This window comes from Ambystoma mexicanum, chromosome 12 (assembly GCF_040938575.1).
Source record: "Ambystoma mexicanum isolate Mex_15411 chromosome 12, UKY_AmexF1_1, whole genome shotgun sequence".
Lineage (NCBI taxonomy): Eukaryota > Metazoa > Chordata > Amphibia > Caudata > Ambystomatidae > Ambystoma > Ambystoma mexicanum.
The window spans coordinates 679,946,121-679,968,618 of NC_090936.1; the positions used below are offsets into that span (position 1 = coordinate 679,946,121).

The 22,498-nt window shown below is 46.2% G+C and overlaps 1 protein-coding gene across 8 annotated transcripts in view; it reads left to right on the forward strand.

Moving 5' to 3' along the window:
• KIF21A (kinesin family member 21A) overlaps positions 1 to 22,498 on the forward strand; it is a 2,335,619-nt gene that overhangs the window by 1,550,220 nt on the left and 762,901 nt on the right. For all 8 annotated transcript variants that reach the window (XM_069629214.1, XM_069629217.1, XM_069629219.1 and 5 more), the window contains one exon: positions 15,209 to 15,263. In XM_069629214.1, the coding sequence (XP_069485315.1) occupies positions 15,209 to 15,263 (55 nt within the window). The remainder of the gene's footprint in view (positions 1 to 15,208; positions 15,264 to 22,498) is intronic.

Here is a 22,498-nt window from a genome sequence, read left to right on the forward strand (position 1 = left end):
GGCGTGTGGCTGGCGGATGACCCTCTGAGGGATGCCAGACTCATGGCAGAAGCCATTAAGCCTGCTAGCCTGAAGGAAGCACTGTGGATTAATGACCAGTGTGTTGGTAATATGCCGTATATGTTGCGGTTAGGTAGACAAATACGGGCCAGTCCTGTTTGCTTGTTGAGACTAGGCAGAACATACTCACCCTGTTTGCCCCTGACTGCAGATATATGTCGAGATAATGGAGACCTTTTAACTGCTAGGAAGTGGGAGAAGGCAGGTGTTATTGTGTGGGTAGACATGTTTGAGGGTGGGACTTTTAGAATCTTGGAGGGCCTGATCGCTGATACTGGGCTTCATAAGGGTAAATTCCTCTGCTACTTGAGGGTTGAAACTATGGCTAAGAAGAAATGGCTGGGAATGGCTGACGAAACCAGAAGCTTGTAAAATATTTTCGTCGTATGATGTTGAAGATGACTGGAGACCGGTGTTGCGACTATACAACAGAGTTCTGTCAGTTGCAAGTGCTGGCGAACTGAAGGTTAGAGCGGATTGGAGAATAGATTTGGCAATAGAGCTGGATGATGAGCAGTGGGAATGTACACTGCTGTTCACCAAACGGGTATCTAGGAATATGCGCTTCAGTCTGATACAACTTAACGTGATACACCGCACATACATGACCCCTGAAAAGGTGGCTAGATTGAACTGCAATGCGCTGCCGGAATCTCCGTGGTGTGGATTGACCCCAGCTGACCTATTGCATAGGCTATGGAATTGTGTCAAAGCACGGTCCCTGTGGGGTTCTGTCCAACAAACGCTTGAATGCGCTGGGGTGACTAGATTTGCATGGTCACCGGCTGAATGATGGCTGGGAATATACAGTAGACCTCGGAGAACGTGACATGTAACCAAACTGATGGATGTGTTCTTGCAAAGAGAAGAATTACACTTGCATGGAAACTAGCGAGTGGCCCTAGTCACGTGCTGTGGTTGAAAGACATGCAGTCGTGGTGCACTGCTGAAACTGAGGTGTAGGATGGAGCCCTGCGTATTGGTTTGAGGGAGCTATATGATGGCTGGATATATTTGACTGCCTTTCTCTTGTGCCACAGACACTCCTCTGCTGAATGGTGTCCCCTCCCACTCAACCTTTCAGTCTAATCCGCCCCTTGGACAAACAATGGAAATGACTGATGTATTGTAGATTAACTAGATGACCCCCCTCCCGGACGCTAATGTGTTGATACTATGTTCTGAGGAGATGCCCGGTTTGTTTATGGTTGCATATTTTGTCGTGGTTTGTATTTGGACAATATACTCATTTGCTATTTTTCTGTATTAGATGCTGCATAATATGCCATTAAACAGATTTTGAAATTATAGTGCCTTTGGGTCCTGAGCCTATATTCCAAATTACGTGTAGCCTTATTCGAAGTACTTAAATAATTGTTTGGTGCGTAGCAATTTATGGGTAATGTCATCTGCCCATAGCACCTCTAGCTCCGCAGTCAGCACTTGCAGCTGCCTATAAGTCTTCCTAGCACCGGCCTCCGATTCCTGTACCCTCTCTCCAGCTTCTCTATGTTGGGTCACTAACACCCTTTTACGCGCTGAAGCCTGGCTGATATATTCTCCCCGTAGTGTGGGTTTAAAAGCATCCCATACTGTAGCTATAGCGACTCCCGCTGTTAAATTCTCTTGAAAATACGGAGTAATCCTCTCAGAAATGGTGATACAAAAAGCTGCATCCGCCAAAGAGAATCATTCACCTTCCATAAAGGGACTTTCTGTGTGTCCAACTGCAATGTAATGGGAGAGTGATCCGACAGAAAAGCCAGTTCGAGGGGATTGTGTCCTCCAATGTATTCCACATCTTTGACAGTAATTACCACAGCTGTGCTGCTTCAGAAAACTTTTTCGGCGTAGGCCTCCTGCGTCGATGATGTTGATCACTGTCCCTCGAGGGCCTCCGTCGACGGTCGACGTCACTGGATGTTATATCTAGAATGCACGACACCCGTAGCCTCAGTTCTGTTTTTTCCACGAACGTGTTCGCTTCGGAATCTCGGCGCGCTCAATTCTTCTACTTCGATTGCAAAAGTTTGAGATAATGTCTTTGTCTACCCCAAAGTCAGGCTAAATCCCGTAAGTCGAAATCCGCTGGACATTAGACCGACGACTCGAGGGGCGACTCTCCGCGTCGGCGTAAGTCCAGGGGGGTCTCGGTCTCGGAGTGGGTCCCACCATTCCTCTGCCACTTCTAGGCATTCTCAAAAGTGCCGTCACTGGTCGCCTTCCCCGTCCTCTAGACCGCTAGATGGTGTGTGACTTGTCCCACCAAGTCTTCATCGCCGGCCGAATGGGACGCATTCTGCCAGCAGATGATGGTGATTTTCGAATATCAGGGCACCGTTCCGTCCGCGCCTTCGAGAGAAGCCGGCAAGGAACGGGCTCGAACCGCCGCTCGCACGCCTTCGGGCTTGGGCGGTTGGCACAATCATCGTGAGCCGTCGAGGTCCCGATCGGACAAGGTTGATTGCCATAGCCGTGCCAGGTCCGGTCCTCAACGCCCTCGAGACCGTCATAACCTGTGAAAAGCCTGTTAAGAAGTCATCAGCGCCGAGGCCACGCTCGGGGCTCTGGCCTCGACGGCCGTTGTCGAAGTCGTCGACGACACCAATTCCATCGGTGCCCTCAACGCCTTTTGAGAAGGAATTACCGGAGGTGCCCCAAAGGGCTGTGGAAACTCAGAGGAAGGCTCTCAGTAAGTCAGTGAGGCCTGTTTCTGAGCCCTTCTCTAGTCATCCCCCCAGGGTGGATTTATTCCAACCTTTGGATTACATTTCAGAGGTGGAAGAAGACTCGGATGTGGAGGGGTTTGTGCCTCCTGAGCTTCCTGATGACTTGTTGTCTAGTCACAGTCAATTGGAAGACCTGTGTCAGCCCTTACAAGACGCCAGTGCCCTTGACACTTCTCTGGAGGTTGAGTTTGGCAGGCCAGAGCCTGGTACACATGCCAAATCCTCATATTGGCGTCTCATGTCGAGGGTGACTGAGTACTTGGGGTGGTCTGCTCCACCTGTTGATTTTCTGCAGGATGACCTGACAGATATACTGGACCAAGGTCCACCCACTGACCTGGTGTTTCCATTTTATATGGTGTTGCAAAGAAGGGTGGCGGTAGCTTGGACTGCTCCGCAGAGTCTCCCAGCAGTGAATAAGTCGCTTCCGAAAAAATACCATCCAGCCAGTGGTGACCCCTGCTACTTGTCTACGCACCCCACTCCTGAGAGTTTGGTGGTGGAGACGGCTACGGCCGCAGCGAAGAAGGCTGCGTACCCTACCATCCCTCCTGATAGAGACAAGCGCTTTGATGGTTGGGCGAAGAAGGTATTTTCATCTGGGGGTATGGCTTTAAAGGCAGCCAACTCTGTTTGTGCCTTGGCAAAATTCACTCACACTGTGTGGATTTGTGTGTCTTTGGCGGCTGAACATATTCCCGAAGGGGAGGAACGGGATGGTTTTCTTGCCCTCGTCCAAGATGGCAAGGATGCCATGTGTGAATCCGTTCAGTCGGGTCTGGACGTGGCAGACTGTGTCAGCCGGTCCATGGCGGCGAGCACCGTGATGGGCAGGTTTGCGTGGTTGCGAAAGTCTGGGTTTGCTCCTGATGTGCAGTCCCGGCTTCTCAACATGCCCTTTGATGGTGTCCATCTTTTTAGCAGCAAGGCTGACGAGAGCCTTGAGAGGTTGCAGAGCTCCAAAGCTGCAGCAAAGTCTTTGAGTGCTGCAGTGCGTCAACCTCCACCTTTTCGTACTAGGGGACAGCAATGGAGGGGAGGTTCCTTTCGGTACTACTCTTCCTTTGGTAGATCGAGAGGAGCTGCCAGTCAAAGGGGCCAATGTAGGAGTAGCAGAGGTGGAAAGCAAGGTACTCGAGGTGCCAAAGCCGCTCGGGCAGTTGCCTCTTTGCCCTCAGGCACTGCCGCAGCCGCGTCAGCTCAGTCATGAGGCCATGTCCCATGGTTCGCCGATTGGGGGAAGACTTGCGCAGCAACTTTTAGAATGACGTGCTATTACTTCAGATGTGTGGGTTCTGGAGATCATAGCCCACGGCTACTGTATTCTTTTCTGGCAGAGGCCTCACGACAATCCACTGGGGAAACTCTCTTTGAAGCGTCTGGATCCTCTCTTTGCGCAGAAAATCCTGTCCCTGCTGGAGAAAGGCCCCATAGAACTGGTGCCTGTAGCGGAGAGGAACAAGGGATGGTATTACCCATATTTTTTTATCCCAAAAAAGATGGAGGCTTGAGACCTATCATGGACCTATCATGGACTTGCGTGGTTTGAACAAGCTCCTCAGGAAGGACAAGTTTAAGACGGTTACTCTTTCTCAAGTCCTCCACGCCCTTCAACTTCAGGATTGGTTGGTGTCTCTCGACCTCAAGGATGCTTACTTACTTTCATGTGCCAATTCATCCCAAGCACAGGAAGTACCTGAGGTTCGCAGTTTCGGGTCCTGCCGTTCGGATTGACCTCCGCCCCGAGGGTCTTCACCAAACTGATGGTGGTGGTGGCAGCATATCTCAGGAAAGGGGGGATTCACGTCTACCCATACCTGGATGATTGGTTGATCAGGGCACGCTCTCCCAAGCAAGTCCTGGATCATCTGTCAGTCACCTGCCACTCCCTCCACAAGCTGGGCTTCTCCCTCAATTTAAACAAGTCTCATTTGACACCTAACCAGCGGCTCCAGTACATCGGAGCAGTGCTCGACACATCCCTGGGGCTGTGTATGTCTCCCCAGGTGAGGGCTCATCACATTCTACAGATGCTGAACAAGTTTCAACGTGCCCAGAGTCTCCCGGCCTTCGAGTTCTTGAGGTTTCTCAACGTCATGGCATCCTGCATTTTCCTGGTGCCAGAGGCCAGGCTGCAGATGAGATCTCTGCAGTGGGCTCTCAAGATGCAGTGGTCGCAGTTCTCCGGCAGGATTTCGGATCCCATTCAGATTCTGCCCTCGGTCGCCCAGGACCTTCTGTGGTGGGCCCTCCAAGGAAATCTGTTGAAGGGGGCCATTTCCAAGAATACAGCCCAACCCAGAATGACTCCCACTCCACCCCTGTCCGGAGCTCTCGCTCGTGCCCATTCCCCACCTCTAAACACTATACAGACCATACCACAAAGGACAAGAAAATACAGATAATTGAGAAAAATAAGAAACGAAAAAGAATCTGGTCCAGGGTAACCAACAAGTCAAAAATACTTGCAAAAGGGTCTGTACTCCCTATGCCCACAAAACTGTTCATAAATGCAAACGAAATGGCATAGTGAAACCTTATCAACCCTGCCTACAAAGAACGATAACAACCCTATAACAGCCTCCCAGCCAGGCATAATGTATTAGGCACCACCTCACGGAGGCCTCGGACACGTCCATCAAGTGGAACCCCCCGAGTCACCACTCCTTTCTCTTCTGTCCATGGAAGGGCGATTGCGATATCTCCTCGTTCCCTTTTTAGACCACGCCTTGGACCAATCCTTTACAAGATCTTCCTGCTGCAGTTCCTCACGGAGGTCAATGTCCTCAGCCGGGATCTTTAGACCCTCAACCCCTGCTTGCAGGGTGGTAAATTGGTGTTGGATGCCACCCAGCTTAAAAAGGATGCAAAAGGGATACCCCACTGGTATTGACTACCATTGGGTCAGTGGTCACATCTCCCAGCGCTTCTGAATAGTCCTTTGTGCTAGGTCCTGAAACAACTGCAGAGAGTCGCCTCTGATTGTGATCCCCCACTGTGCTCTAGCCTTCTGAAAAATGAGCTCCTTCCTTTTAAAGACATGTATCCCCATTACATCCAGAGAAGGTTTTGGCACTGTTGAAAGCTCAAGTAAACTCTATGGGTCCAATCAAGAGTTAGATCTTACTGCATCTCGCCTAATATTTTCATTAACAAGTCTCGAACATAACCTTGCAATTCCGGTACCCAATCTCTCTCGAATCCCCAGGATATGAATATTGTTCCTTCATGAGAGATTTTCAGATTTTGGCTTATTGTCAGAGGAAATTCTATGAGCTTCTAGCACCGCCGTCCTCTGTTCCAGTTGATCATGTGCATTTGCCTGATCACAAAAAGCTGTCTCAATTTTTCGCAGCCAGGATTCAGTCTGTTGGACCCTCCGAACGAGCCTTTCAATTCCTGCAAAATGATTGCCATTTATTCCTGAATGGATTGAAGCAGGCACGTAATGTTGCCCTTCATTGCAGGTTGTGTATCCAAATCGTGGGTTGGGGCAGGGTCAGAACTGAAGGGGCTAGCAGGAGTGGACTTTGATTGTTGCAACATGTCCTTAATAGAGGTTGACGACTTGTCCTTTGCTGGTTTTCATCTTGAAATCAGCCTCTCCCTGCAGTACATACGCTCAGATTACAGACTTGGAGGTGATTGCTACAGCTGATGGCACTCCCTGGACTCTGCATTGCTCATTCCTCCCAGTGCTCACACCAATGCAGCTGCCTGATAAGCCCCAATAGACCGGAGCTCCCCACTGCTCTCTGTCTGCACAGGTGAGTAGGGCAATAATGTTTTTATAAAGCAACAGTGGTGGGACAGCTGCTTATTTGAATGAAATGCAGCTGGAGGCTCCTGCAGACCTAAATAAAGAGTGGGAACATTTACTGTTGCCAGAATCTAGAACGTTGAAACCTGCGCTGACTACAGAGCGCAACACCCAGACAATAGAGACCCAGCTGGGGAAGCGGCAAGGAACCTACTTCCATGCTGCCTCAATTGTTAAGTTCCTCGGGGGTCGAGGACATGCGATCGTGCAATTCCCTCACCTGCTAGCACTCTCAAGCTGCCGCCCTGAAAGGACAAGAAACAGCCTACAGGTGACGAGCAGGATGCGAGCGCCTCCGGTGTACGAAGTCCTTTCCAGAGAGAAAAGCAGTGCAGGCTCACGGATCAGGGTCCTCCCCGCAACTTGTCTGCCGTGCCCACGAGGCATTGAGGGCACTGGGGAGCACCCGCAGTGTGAACAGAGCTGATTGAGGCTCACAGCAAGCCCCAGCTGGTCTGACGGGCGCTTACATCCGTGATGAGACGGGAGCTTCTATGCTGCTCCCTCCGGCAGCCATGTTAACGCTCAGAGACTGACGGCCTTGCTGGCTAGCTGGGGGGTTGCCGTCTTCCAAATCAGTATATCTCTGCAGAGGGATGACTGGCTCCGTAGCCAGTTTCAAGCATCCGGGCTACAAAGCTCACGGGGCTAAGCTGCCATTAGTCTGCCACCAGGCCACGCTCCCACCTGGACACTGATCTAAGGGGACATCTTGGGAGATCGTTCTTTGCACTCTGTGCCGCCTTGACACTAATCTTTCATTAAAAAAAAGGTAGATGGAATAGCCAAACTCTGAACATGCTTTGACAAAAGTACTTATTGCTGTGACGTTGTGGGGAAAAGACAGGGCAGAAGATAGATATCATCTGTTACGTATTGATGTGCCATGTGAGCATGCGCAAGCCTCGTTCCGGCTCACGGATGCGCACGGTTAATAAACAAGGACCGGTGTGGCAGTTGCCGCCGGGTCTCTATTGCCAGCAGACGTGTCCGTGAGTTCTTCACTTGGTGTCCGTGCTTGCTGTGTGGGGCGGCCTGGGGCATTATTCAGCCACAACATTTGGCGACGAGGGAGTAAGCGCTGCACAGGTGTGTGGGAGCCGTTCCACGTGTTGTACAGTGGAAGTGGCATCTCCTCATACTGCGTAGGTCTGAACCTGATGCAGCAATTGGCGGCCATCTTCAAATTTCACACGTGACAGTTGCGGCCCCGAAGGGGTGGTCAGGCGCTGTCAGCTTGATGATTTAAATTACATTTTTGGAGCTTTCAATGTTTTCCTACACTGGGAAGCCGTGATCTCACATCAGTGAAGGGGTGTGCCCGCTGTCAGGCACAAATTGATCCAGGAGGTTGAGGGAGCACATGACAAGCTCTGCCAGTCAGGCACAAATTGATCCAGGAGGCTGAGGAAGCACAAGACAAGCTCTGCCAACAATTGAAGCTCTATCAATAAGGTCAGTGTACCTCTGGGACACCAGCAGCAGTACAAAGGCTAATCAGTGGCACAGGAGAGTGCCGTAGTGCCAACTTTGTCTGCACTTCACAGGTTTGCGCCCTCACAACATACAGTGGGGTGCCTGTGCGACCTGCAGAGAGGAGTGACCAGGATGGAGCAGCCATTGCTCCAGCACAGACAACACGCCGGCAGCAAGGCACGCTGGCGCCGATGCCAGAATTTGACACTTCTGGACCTCCATCCAAGCTTGGGCCGAAATGGTTACAGTGGGTCAAGAAACTTGACATGTTTTTCAGAGCTACTGTGGAAAATGACGATGATGCAAAAGTAGCAACCCTGTTATATTCTGCTGGGACAGAAGTGCACAGCATTTTTGTATCATTAAACCTCCAAGTGACTACCTATACTGCAGTTAAATCAGCTCTACAAAACCACTTAATTCCCATGGCGAACATGGACTACGACAGATTCATAATGTGTGGTGAAAAGCAACATGATGATGAATCCCTCGATCAATTATGTGCAAGGCTGCATAGACTGGCAAGCACATGCAGATGGGAAAAGGATGAGGGCATGGTCAGATACAAATTCAGGGGTGCAGCTCGGGAAAATTGAGGTGGCAGGTTCTCCGAGAGCCAGGACTGACTTTTACACAAATCTTGGACACTGGGCAGGCCTATGAACTTGCAGAAAGCAGAGGAGCAAAGATGGATGCAGCTGTTCTCCCGAGCAAAAGTGAAGACGCTTTTGCACTGGGAAGAAACACCTCAACCAAGCCACGGTGGAGCCAAAAGCGAACTGAGAGTTCCTCTGCCCACAGCACTTGGCCTTCATGCCAATACTGTGGGTATGATCTGCCACATGTGGGAATGCCCTGCGAAGACGAGAGTATGCGGCAGGTGCATCACAATGGGACATTATGCCAGGATGTGCAGAGCAGCGATGCCGGTAGCAACCTCAAGAGGTCCTGCGAGAGTGAGCAGTGGAACATTCAGAAGGCCCAGGAATGTAGCAGCCGTGGAACAAGGCATAGAAGAGCTTGACATAGTGGAGGAGGAAGACGACGAAGAGGAAGTATTCTTTATCTCCAACATAGCCACGGGAGTCAAGAAGAGGAGGCAACCCACATGCATAGTAGATATTGGTGGCACCCCAATGCCAGTTTTGATCGATACCGGGGCATTAATATGCGTTTTAGCAACAGAACATTACGAAGTCCTCCCTGGCCCGCCCATGCTCGAAACCTCCAGAGCGAAAATCTGCAAGTTTGGTGGAAGCACTCCATTACTGATACAAGGACTTGTGGCACCGGTCACCCATGGATGCAATACAATCAAGGCCAGATTCTTTGTGACCGACGTAAGTCCCCACTCTCTGCTGAGTTACGCTGCGTCAGAGGCCCTAAATATTGTACATTTCACCATGTTGGTGTACCAATCTGATATTGTACGGCTCCTAAAAAGATACAAGATTTTGTTCCATGGCGTGGGTAAACTGAAAGCAGAACCGATACATCTTCACATCGATGAAACAGTGAGACCCACTGCTCTTAAACATCACAGAATACTGTTTCACTTAAGGGCCCAAGTGGAAAAGGAACTCCAAACATTGATAGATTTGGACATCATAGAGGGGGGGCAAGGCCCTACAGCCTGGGTATCCCCGATTGTGGTGGCTTCAAAACCTAAGCAACCTGGAGCAGTGCGCATTTGCGTCGACATGCGCCTACCCAATGCCGCCATAAAGAGAACGACACCTCACGCCAACGCTAGATGACATCATCAGTAAATTGCAGGGTGCCAAAGTTTTCTTGAAATTGGACTTACGGTCTGGATACCACCAATTAGAACTGCATCCAGAGTCTCGATATATTAGAACCTTCACCACACATGAAGGGTTGTACCAGTTCAAGAGACTGAGCTTTGGAGTATCAGCGGCTGAGGTGTTCCAAAACACCATCAAGGGAGCACTCGCTGGACTGAAAGGAGTCATCAACATGAGCGATGACATCCTGGTTTCCGCAGCATCAAAGGCTGACCACATGAAATGGCTGGAGCAAACGCTGGAGAGGATGAACACCCTAGGTCTCACACTTCCCAAAACTAAGTGTGAATTCTTCAAAGACCGCATCAAGATTTTTGGCTTAGTCTTTCATGCCGGGGGAATTTCTCCTGATCCTGAAAAGGTCTGCGACATTCGTGAAACAGCTGCCCCGGAATCACCAGCAAAAATCCAAAGCTTCCTATGAATGATAAATTATTGCGGCAGATCCAGCCTGGCATCGCTGTCGGATTCTTTAAGGGTGCTAACAAAAAAAGGTGTGGTGTGGACATGGACGGAGAAGGAACAAAAGGCATTTCAAGACATCAAGTCGGCATTATCGGACCAGGAAACCATGGCGTACTTCGACCCAGGGAGGGAGTCCGAAATTGTGGTTCATGCCAGCCCTGTAGGTTTGGGTGCTGTACTGTTACAAGCCAATGCGCAAGGAAACATGTGCCACATTGCTTACGCCAGTAAGGCCCTCTACGAAGCGGAAAAAGGTGTTCTCTAATTGATAGAGCAGCCCTGCCAATATTGCGGGTTTATACATTCTAGGAAAACCAGTGGTGGGCATCACTGACCACAAACCCCTCGTACCCATCATGGTTGGTGCCTTGTCGAAACCACCCCGCGCATAGAACGATGGATGTTATCACTGATCGAGTACGGGGTGAAGCTACAGTACATGCCTGGCACTCATAATCCCGCAGACTATTTGTCACGCCACCCCAGCACAAGTCGTGTGCTTCACCAAGTAGAGGTGGTGGAGAGCCTGGAAATGATACGCAAAGTAGTGGCAGCTGCCATGCCAGTAGCACTAGCACATCAGGACATCATTGCAGCGTTGAACAATGACGAAGTGTTCCGTATCATGAGAGCAGCCATTGGAAGCGGGGAATGTAAAGATGTGCTCGCTCACAATTCCAGGCGGGATGATGAGGCTCAAAGAGACATGCACTATGGAAAGTCAGACATGAGTTGTCAATGTCTGAGGATGGCCTCACCCTACGGGGCTGACAAATTGTAATGCCAAGGTCACTGGTGACCAGAGTGCTGGAGCTAGCACACACAGGACACCATGGGGCGGCAAAAACAAAAGCTAGCTTAAAGGCTTAAAGTATGGTTTCCTGACCTGGAGAACAGCGTGGACGGGTTTGTGTGTGGGTGTGTCCCATGTCAAGCGGCGAGCCCCGCAGAGAGAGCACCCCCGATCAGGTCCATGGAAAGGAACGAGCAACCTTGGGGTACTGTTCATGGAGACTTGGGTTGACAGGAAGAGGCATGTACTTCCTAGCCGTTGTAGACCAATGGTCAAGATAAACGAAGGTGGAACCAGTGGAATAGATGGCCTGCGACCACACCATCATGGCGCTAGAAAAAATATTTGCAACCCATGGGTTCCCGCTAGTACTTTGTTCGGACATTGGCCCACCATTCCAAGGCAACCAATTTGCGAAGTACCTAGAAGAAAGAGGGATTAAGCACAGGAAAGTGACACCACTCTGGCCCAGGGCCAATGGAGAAGCAGAGCGGTTTATGCGAACCCTAAACAAGACTTTTCGCATCTCCATCAATGGGGGAGGGGCGTTACGACGGAACCTATTTGAGTTTCTGTGGGAATACCGGACAACTCCTCACCAGTCCACAGGCGTCCCACCGGCAGAAGCCCTATTCAAACGCTGTCCGAGAGGGCTGATTCCGGAAGTTGATGGAAAAACACTGGGAGTGATTGATGACAAACGTGTGAAGTAGGAACAGAAGGACAGAAATGAGAGAGAAAGCGAACGGAGAAACCTCCAAGAGAAAGACATTGTGGTGGGAGACACTGTATTAGTAAGGAATCGACATCCTGAAGGGAAGATGTCTCTCACCTATGAACCACAACCCCTCGGGTAACCCATGGGAGGGGTTCTATGGTGACGGCCGCCAAGGGGTGAGGGACGGTAACCAGAAATGGGTCATTCTTCAAAAGAATTGAAGCGAGCCCGGCAGCTGACCCGCCGGAGGTGGCTGAGCAGTCCAATCCAGAGGAAGCCTGACCATCAGGAAAGCCACACGGGGGAGAAAGCCTGCCAATTGAAGCACCACTGCCGACCTCAGGGAGTAGCAGCAGGTATCCGAGCAGAGTGGGACAACAACCCCCTGTTTGATTTGAAGACTATGTCCTGGACTCCAACGGTTAGAGCGGAGGTGGAACTATGTTGGTTAACTCACGTTGAGTTATGTTATATATGTCATGTTTTCTTGTTTAAAGAAAAGGAGAGATGTTGCATATTAATGTACCATGTGCGCATGCGCAAGCCTCGTTCCGGCTCACGCATGCGCATGGTTAATAAACAAGGACTGGTACGGCAGTTGCCGCCGGGACCCCATTGCCAGCAGACGTGTCTGTGAGACAACAAAGTACTTATTGCTGTGACGATATGGGGAAAAGACAGGGCAGAAGATAGATATCATCTTTGTTAGGAAACATTTTCTTTTTGCAGCTTTTCTCCCATACACTTCTATAGGACACCCTTTCTTTTTGCTTTGTTGTGACCCTGACCTGACTTTCTGGAGGTAAGTAAAGTCTTCTGCTTTACTTCCCTTACTTTGTGCTTGTTTTTATGGCAAGCCTGATCAGTCCATTAGGCTCAGTGCTGAGAGACCGCCTCACTTTATGGATTTCTTGCATTTTTACCAATGCACACATCACCCGAAAGTGAAATGTGATTAGAATACTTCGTATCTTATAGAAAGATTTTGTGACGAATCATAGGATTCCATCACTTCTCCCCAGGGGGGGGAGCTTTACCCTGTGAGGCTACGGAGGTGAGCCCGCTTCCTAGGGCTAAAAGCAAGCAGGCCCTCACCAGAGAGACTCCCCCCTATGGGGGACACAGACTCACATTCCTATGTGGAACACCCTAAACAACATATCACTAACACATCTTCAAAAACATCTAGCGAAAGAAGATGGGAAGAACACACTAGAATCTGTTATTGTAAACCAAACGCTCGATTGTACCTATGAATGAGCACATATATGGTTTTGTGACATAGAAAACCACTGAAAGAATACAGAGAATAAAACAAACAGAGAAGAGGACTTTGACACTACACTGGGGAAGTCCCACAGCAGCATCATAAAACTTGGAGGCAGAGACCTAGAAAGTGAGAGAAACCATGCGTTTCGAATCAGCTGGCAGGGGAAACCTGGATGCGGCGTTGGAGGGTAGAGGATATGCGAGGGACCGCTGACTGACAAGTACCTTAGTTTGCTTTGTTAGGTAGGGAACACCCTTAGTAGAGGGAAAGTTAGGCGTTTTCATAGGCATTTTCACCTCTCATTTAATAAACATCAGCAGTGAGATGGAAAATCAGAGTCTGCCTTCTTCTTCTGACCCACCACAGTTAGAAATGTAATGTGACCAGGATGGGCTGGTGGCAGCAGATATTTTCCTACTTTGTTTTAAACTTTGTTTTCATCCACATTTGCAATGGTAACTAAGAGTGGCTTGTACTCTTAAGATGGCCATGCCACAAGATTTACACTTGTCCTTTGGCCATATTGTTTTTTGGCCTTCATCCTACCCTATCAGGGACATAATAGCCTTAAATGAAATGACATTTCCAGGGGAAAGCTGCTGCTTTCACAGGTTAAGAGGTGTCTGTGTGTGTGGCTGGATGTGGAGTCTGGGACTGTCTGGTCCCAGTCCACATCTTGGTGCCTGAATGTCTGTTGCTGGGCAGATTGTGGCAAGTGGCTATCCATTATTGAATAGCCACTGCCAGTTTGAACAGTGCCGATCCTTAGAATTGGTGGACCTGGGGAGCTTCCAGTCCCAATCTTAAATAAAAAGGGGAGGACTCCTGAAGCCATTCTAGAAATCGTCATTGGAGCCAAGTCTCCCACGAAGAGGTGCAGCCACTGATGACCTGAAGATGACCTTTTCAGCTGGCAGGCATCAACTCCAGTGAAGTCCCATTGAAGCCTTGCTCCTCTGCCTGATCTCAAGAAGATCCTTGTTGCTGCTTCGACCCCATGACTGTTGGGAACAACCAGTCTCGCCCCCTGCTCGAAGATCATTGCCTTCGGAAGTGTCCCTGGACCAACCAGTGTACTAATGAGCTTTTTCCTGGGCTCTGTCACTGTTCCAAGTGCATCCTTAGAACTTGGAGAATGTTCAACTTCTGCAACAATAACATTGAACAAAATGCAACTTTCAAACTTGCGCAACAATGTAAAACATCATTCATGTTTTATTCTTGTGACGCACACCTTTAAAGTCAAACAGTGATCTATAATCATTATATTGAAATGAACGTTTCAAAAGAAAACAGTTCTGTTTCCTTGGATTTCCCTTTTCCAAGGAAACTTGCAATTTTTCCTTAGTTATACCTTTCCTGAGTTGTGTTTGAACAAAAACTATTGTTGTTCTATAAAGTCTGAAGCACTTGGCACAATGAAAAACACTTGCCAATTCAATTCTTTCCACTAAGAAAACACATGCTGAATATGCTAGACAGGGATTGCCTTATCTGTCACCATTTAATTGCATGATACATACCATGGACCATGCATTGCACACTTTTATCATGAAATTAGGATTTATTTTGTTACCTTCACGTATTGTTATTGGACCTAGAAAACATTCAGCATTCCAATCCCCTTTGTAAATTGTGCCTAGTAGAGTTAGAAACCACCAGACACTTATTAATGCCATGCACTTGCCACTTTATATTATGTTAATTTCACCAATCATGTGGAAGATATTAGAAACATTTCTAATGATCAGTTTTGGCTGAATATAGTAGCTGCTAATTTGAGGGTACTTTTAAACAGTGTTTTTTGTGTGGAAGCATATTGAATCTGTTTTAGACCTTTTATATATTTGTAGTGTAAACTAGAACCTTCATTAGTACATATTATATTCCCATTTTTTTTTAAGTATGGGAATGCTGTATACTCTTATTTGGTGTTTTCCCTTTTATTATGACTTAAATAGGTTTTTTCTTAGTATTGCATTGATTGAATTTTTATGTGTAAATGTTATTTTAAATTAACCAAAAACACTTTAAGAAAAAGTAATTCATATTTGTTTTTCTTTTGTCGATAGTTCACTGTCTTCAGACCTCATGAAACTCTGTGGAGAAGTCAAACCCAAAAGTAAGGTAAGAGAAAGTAACAACTACCGTTTGTTTTAGTGATGCTAATAAAGAGGCAAAACCACAGTTTGATATTTAAATAAACATAGCTCAAAGCGAGTCCCTTGAAATTCATTGACATGACCTTTACATTGCTTGAATTATGTTGCACACCACTGGACAAATAAGCATTTTCAATTTGTTAAATTTCCACATCTATGAGCTTTCTCACTAGTGCGTGAATGGGCCCTGAATTGCTGCTGCGTACTAAGCCTTTTGTTTTGGTTAGGCTATCATTAAGTTGGTTGAAACATACAAATTCAGAAAACGCCACAAACACTTTAATGACCTATGGGAAGGACGAGTTAAGCACTGATGTTTTCGAAGCATACCATGTTTTTACCCCCTCGCTCCTGACAAGTGCCAGTAAATTGAGAAAAAAGATTATTCTTGGCCAAATCAGGAATGAAAATGTATTTGTAGCATAAATAAGCATAACACGAAAATATTGTACGTCTTCCAGAATTTGATGCTTTATAGATGAACATGATTAATAGAATCCGCCTTCCAGGAAAAAGAAACACTAAGCGTTTAGCTTTTTGCCTTTATTATGAGTAGCCACTTCGTTGGTTTGGTTGACCTTGGAGATTTGCATAATTGTTGGTTCCTTCGCAAAATCATAGTTCCCTTTTTCCACCAACACGTGAGTAGCAGGAACCTCTTGGAGGACTGCTGAAATGCTAATATGCTGTGTGGAAAATGGTAAAAAAGGGTAACTAAGCACTCTGTAAAATGAATGAACATTAGTTCTTTGTATGGTCAGTTTTGTGCACACAGTTGGTTTGCCTTGCAGAAAAAATAAACCATTTACTTTACATATACTCATGTATTCTTAGAGCAAGCCCACGGAGTGGAAATAGCACAGGTAGCAGCTGCATTAGCAGTAAACAGAGATCCTGACTCCTTGTTCGCATTTAGCCTGGTGATTTAATGCCTGTCAAAAAGCAATGTTACAGCAATGGTTTAAAAGCTGTTTGTTCTCAGAATAACTCGAGGGGCACTGCTTCATCCGACCCCCAATTAAGCGTATTAAGAATAAGTTATCATGTGAAGCCTTTGCAATCTTCTGTGCTGGTGTCTCATTCTGCTGCTTATGGCCACAGGAAGGTATTATGAAAAGTGTTGCCCACAACTGCTGTCCTACAGATTTTGATTTCTTAACACTCCCTTGCCTTTTATCCAGTCATTTTTCTTAACACCATGAATACTGTTAGTTTATTCATTTATTTCTTCTTTGAATGTAACCCTATTCATTGTTTTCTTCATTCATTCGCATCACCATATTCAGAATATTGCTTGTTTTAATTTGTTTTTTATACAGCTCTATGCTGTTTATACATTTTATACATTTTCTAGGTCGCTTTTTGAATATATAATTTTATCTTTTTATTTAAGTACCAATGGTTTCAATACACCTTTGCACTAAAACACATTAAAATACAAACAATTAAGTGCTAGATGATTACGAGATAGATCAATTAAAACTAATTCATGTATCAAATTATACACAACACATCCATAAAACAGTCAACATTCACACTAATAAATGTTATTCTTGCAATAAGATTCTTTCTAACTTCAGCAATACCTTTTTCCATACATATGCTGCTGCACCACCAATTACCAATGAATTAGTTGAAAAAATTGCCCTACAAAATTGGTCTGAATAAAGTTGATCTGAATAGAAAACCCATTTTTCGTAGGCTCTATGGTGGTGTTGCCTTAGCACATGACATTCCAACAATAAATTCCGGCTTGTCTATAATTTTCATGGCTAGTACTATTTACTCCTAGCTGTCTTACTATTTATATCATATTGATTAACAGACTACATGCTTTGAAAAGGTATCCAACTCCTCTGCCGCAGGGTTCCCTCGGAACAGTTAATTTAATCCTACTGACTCTGGTAATTTTCCTGGTAAAAACCTATAAGCCCCGTAGCTGATTAGATTTCGAGAGCTTTTATCAAGGAAAGTTTCCAAATTGTGGCTGTAGGCTTTATCATTTGATACTCTTGAAGAACACGTTCTAAGTTCTTTGAGGCTAAGGCATCTTTTGTTTATGCTGGGTTCTTATGCATTCTAAGGTTTCAGGTATCTTGATGAGGGAGGGTCACTTGTATGGCACTATTGTATAACAAATGCAGTCTCTTGGGTCAACTGTTGCCAAGTCCTGGGATAGGTATTCATTTTATACTGAACACTGAGAAGGGTGCTGGGCAGATGCCATGTGGCAGTCAATTGTAGATATGTCTGCCTATTGAAATAATTGATATGGGTTCTAACTGAAATCACACTTCACATAGATCAGTAAAGCTTAACCAGAAAACCTATGAACTCTTGCACATGCTAATTGCTCATATCATTAATACTCCTTGGTATTTAAGTTGAGGCACCTAAAGATTAAGTTCAGAATTTCAACTTTGACAGACCAGACCATAGTTTGCCATTACAGTGATCCATTCTCAAATAAGACAGAATTCATGTTTTTGTCGACACATCAGAACGACTGCTGCATTCTTTGCACTCAGTATGCCTTACAAAAGCCAAGATGCAAGTAAGTATCCTACCCAGCATAGCTTATATATTGTTATATTAGGATCGATGATCTATTCCACAGAACAAATTAGACCTAATTATGCCTTACTTTTCCTTCCCTCTAGAGGTGAACTTGCCTCTCATTCTGAAACTCACTTAACAGCATTAAACTGAAAAACTCTGTCCTAACCTAATTCCATGTGCAAAATAATGTATATTTCATCACACAACATTCCTGTTTCAACTAATACTCCTCCAGAAAACGAAACTCTACCTCCCACCTTGTAACTTCCAAGCCAGTGGTTGTCATATCACATGTTGACTGCATCAGTAGGGTCTTTAGAGGGCTCCCATGTGCATTGTTACTTTATCACAGTCTCATATATATATATATATATATATATCACTCTCAAACTGGTCACTATCCAATGGCTACCTCTTTCAGCCTGCATTTGTTTCAAAACTACATGTAAAATCAAGAGCTCTGGCCTTTAAGTACTTAATTACAGCTCCATTAAACCTATAACTACAGCCTTCCACTCCCTCAAGAGCTAAGCAAGTTCAGTGCACCCATAGTCTTCCAATCTTCACAATCGCCCATAATAAAGCTAGTAGCATATATTTTAACCCCAAAACATCAGCGCGATCATCCTGATCCTCAAATTATTCTTCTTGTTTCACCAACAAGAGAATGCCTTCCATTGACACATTCATATGTCAGAATTTGTGGTGCTCTAGTTTCTCTAAAACTATTAGTAAAAATGCCCAGTTATTATTGCAGTGCTTAAAACGACCATCCAAAGTAACTCAACCTATTACATATAGCAAATCAGTTACTGAGATTTTAACAAAGGATAAAAAGAACAGAGTCAGAAATTCTATTCAGTACTGGTTTAGATGGATTTTCAGAATCAGGCCTGTGGACATATTCTGAGAGGCTACCATATTCTGGGAAGACCCAGTCAAACCAAAAACCTATCGAGGTAGTATGACTGAGCCGCAAGGCTTAGACTTAGGAGATTGTGAGAGGGGTGAGGGGATTCAGTTAAGCATACACTCTTAATAGGACATGTTAGGCAGAATGTATAGAACTACAATTATTTATTTAGGCCCTGGACAATTCTTAGCAATTAAGTGTTACACTAAACAAACACTACTGTTATATACATATTCACTTTTGGGGTGCTCTGGCTACAGAGTACACCAACACTTTACATATGGAAACAGTCGGAGCAATATTTGAACACTGTTATGTATGCAATGCAAGTGAAGAAAGAACAAGGTAAGTAAACCAAACTAGGGAAGTAATATGAAAGAAAACCCAATACACAACCTTATAATTATAAGATTACACACCTTAATAGCCCTTCCCTTGCTAAAAGAGATGGGGCTTAGTGCCCTTCGAGCCCCAGTAGAGCTCTCTGCAGGAGGCTAGGAGCCTTTAAGGTAGTCAAAGCAAAGCCAGCGGGCAAAGCCAACAAGCAGTTTGTAAACAATAGCAGTAAAGTTCTTTCGAGACCCTCTCCCAATTTAACCACCTTAGGGGGAAACCCAGTGGAAGATCCTTACTGGAACGCCACTGATCACGGTCAGGCAAAGGAGAGATTGTACAAGCACTCTATGCCCATTAAACCCTATACAGGTGGGGGGGACAGGGACAGGTATGTTAACTCACCCCTTGTCTTCGTAGGGGTCGTGGCTCCAATGACCATCTGAGGAATAGCGTAAATGCCCTCCTTGTTTCCAGTATTCAAACTGGGGCCACCGCCACACGCACCAATGGTAAGGATCTGCACCATTTAAATTAATAGGGTACGTGCAATCATGGTTAGCCACCAGCCACCCCATCTGCCCAGCAATGTATCGGTACAAAATACTGGAGGAAAAAAAATGAATATACATTTACTGTGCATACGTAGTAAACTGAAATGCTGAATCCCTGTTCTATACTGTTATATATCTATGTGATCACTGCACGCCTGCATTTTTGCATTCGGAATGTGCATTTGTGATTTTCTTTTTTTTTTTTTTTTTTTTTTTCGTTTTGTTTTTTTTCTTTCCGGCCAGCAACAGACCCATTTCAGCAAGGATGTGGACTAGGACCAGACACTCTGAACCTCTGCATCTGGCCACAAACACGGTCTCTTTGTCCCAGAAATCTGCGGCTTTACCCAGGAAAGGGCTTTCCTTCCTTTGTGGAAGGCAATGTTCCTCGCCGTCTTAAGGGTCTTGAAAAGTAAATTTCCAGATCCATCCTCCTCTCAGATTGTGAATAGCCTTGCCTCTTCCGTGTAGGGGCTGTTCAGTAGTATGTGCTTCTTCTCTGATGAGCCCCAGCCGATGGTTCAGATTTTGCTCTCCTCAGTGACTGGTGCTAATCCTCTCTCAAAACCGTTTTAAAGTCAGGCGGAAGTGTTTGCAGGACCAGTGACTCAGCGGCCCAGTATCTGATCTGCCCACTGACTCATGCTCACGTTGCATCCCAACCCCAAATAGGTGAGCTTTTGGTTGTTCTATCTGCAAGCCAACTTCAAAACTAGTCCAGGACTCTCAGGTGAGGGGATGGGGGTGTGTGACTGTCAGTACATTCCCTGCTCTCTCTTTGGGTTTCTCTCTGTGTAAATGAGTGGGGATGCCGGTTTTCGCTCTGGGCCTGAATGGATGATTTACCTGCTTGAGTCCTGGTGGGGGAAGTGCTGAGACCCTTTGAGCTCTCTGGGAAGGGTGGTGGGTAGAGGGAGGCCCCATAGGTGGTTTATCTGGAAGCCCTAGTCTACTACACTTCTGCCTTTTGGTTTTCTGAATGCAGTCCTCTACCGATAGGATATTTGATGAAATGTTCCTGAGGGGCACTTGGTAATCCCCCAGGTGTGTCATCACTTAGTAGGTGGATACCCTTGTTCCCCAGAGCCTCTGTAGCTCCCTCGGTCGATCAAACCATATTATGCAACAGGAGCAAGCTTAATTGGATCTGGCTGGAACTGTGTGGTCAAGTAGGAAAATTGGGATTAGCACAGATGGCTGCTGACACCACAGTATACCATTTATCTGCCAGACCTTACCTTTTACCTGGCACTCTGCTTGTCGTGGCTGTATGAGATTGGGCCTGGAATATATAATATGAATGAATGGGGGACAGCCCCCGTTGTCCCCCTGTCACCTTCTAAACTTAAGTGCAGCCATTCATTTGGCTGAATTTCGACACTTGCAATTATATTGGGCACCATGCGGATGTGGACTGGTCCAGAGCATGTTGCACAAGCAAAGGCATGCAACCGCCATGCCCCTGTGCGGCAAATTCCCTGCACCCCACCCAACCGTCGGTTCCTTTCTTTGCGCCGGACTGGATGGAGCCGATGGATGGATGGAGCGACAGCTTTGGCTTTGCACAAATTGATGTTATTCTCTGTGAAAGGGACTGAGTCTGGACTTCGGGTATAGTTGTCACTTGTGGCGGAATGGAATGAAGTCTGACCAAGTGGTGGTATAGTGATTGCTATACACCTTTATTTATTTTTATTTGTTTTTTTCTTCTTTTTTACTGGCATATGGTTTATTACAAACCTTTGCCGACTTTTCCTAAAATCAATCTTTTTCTTGTGATCATTGCAGTTATTTATGAAAGTTAAGCAGCGTTTCTCTTGGTTTGGTCCAGTAAATTCTGTTGAATGAGCATTGTGTCCCATGTGCCCTTTTGAAACACCTCATGTATTTCCCTTTATTTAAAGCAAATACAATCCTATCGAGCCCTAACTGCAGGTGGTTTCCCTACCGCAAACAAACTAAAGTTGAACAATCAGGAATTCTGAGTAGTCCTAATAATTTCACTATCCTTGTCCAAGCCCCTATTCTATCCCTACCACTTAAACACAAATACTAATCTAAGAAAAAGAGTTATTTACAAATCCCAGGACAAAGTTACTCCCTTTTCCTGGGTCCGAGTCTCTCAGGATGCAGTGTTCTCAAGCTCAGGAAATGTTAAACGGTTCACAAACAAAGAAGAGGTCTCAAGTTCACCACATAAGAAACAAAGTTCTAGGTGGAGCTAGTAGTAGGACTCCCTTTTCCTAGCATGATCCTCAGTTCATTGGAAGACTATTTTATCTTCAATGTCTTTAGTCTGGTAGTTCCCTCCAAGGGTTTCTTCCACCCTCTACTGTATCTACCTTCTTTGAACTTGCCCAACTTCGATCTTCCGAAGCCAGTGTCCCTAGCAGAGTTGTTCTACTTTTAACTTGTCCCATTGGGATGATGAAGATGCTTGTATGACACTTGTTGGTCTTTCCCTCCACCTCTTGTAGAAAAGATCCCCCGTTGGTTTCAAAGGGGCACTGACTCTTGGCGGGATCTGGTGTTGATGGCAAAAAAAAACAATCTTTTGCGTAACTGTCATATGTCGCAAAAGGTAACCCCCGGCTCACAGGTACGTGCGCAGGAGGCTGGCAGTTTTATGATCGGTACGCCAGGAGGCTATTTCTCGCAAATAATGCTCTCGAATACCTCTGGGTCCGAGAGTTGATTTCCTTGAGGTCAATTTCCATAGGATCTGCTTCTTTGATTTTTTGAGGCAAAATGTTGAGCGCCCACCCAGGGTTAGATAAGTCTCTTTTATAATCATCTCTTTCTTTAACTTGCCCCCATTGTACTGACTTCTGACTCTGCTTG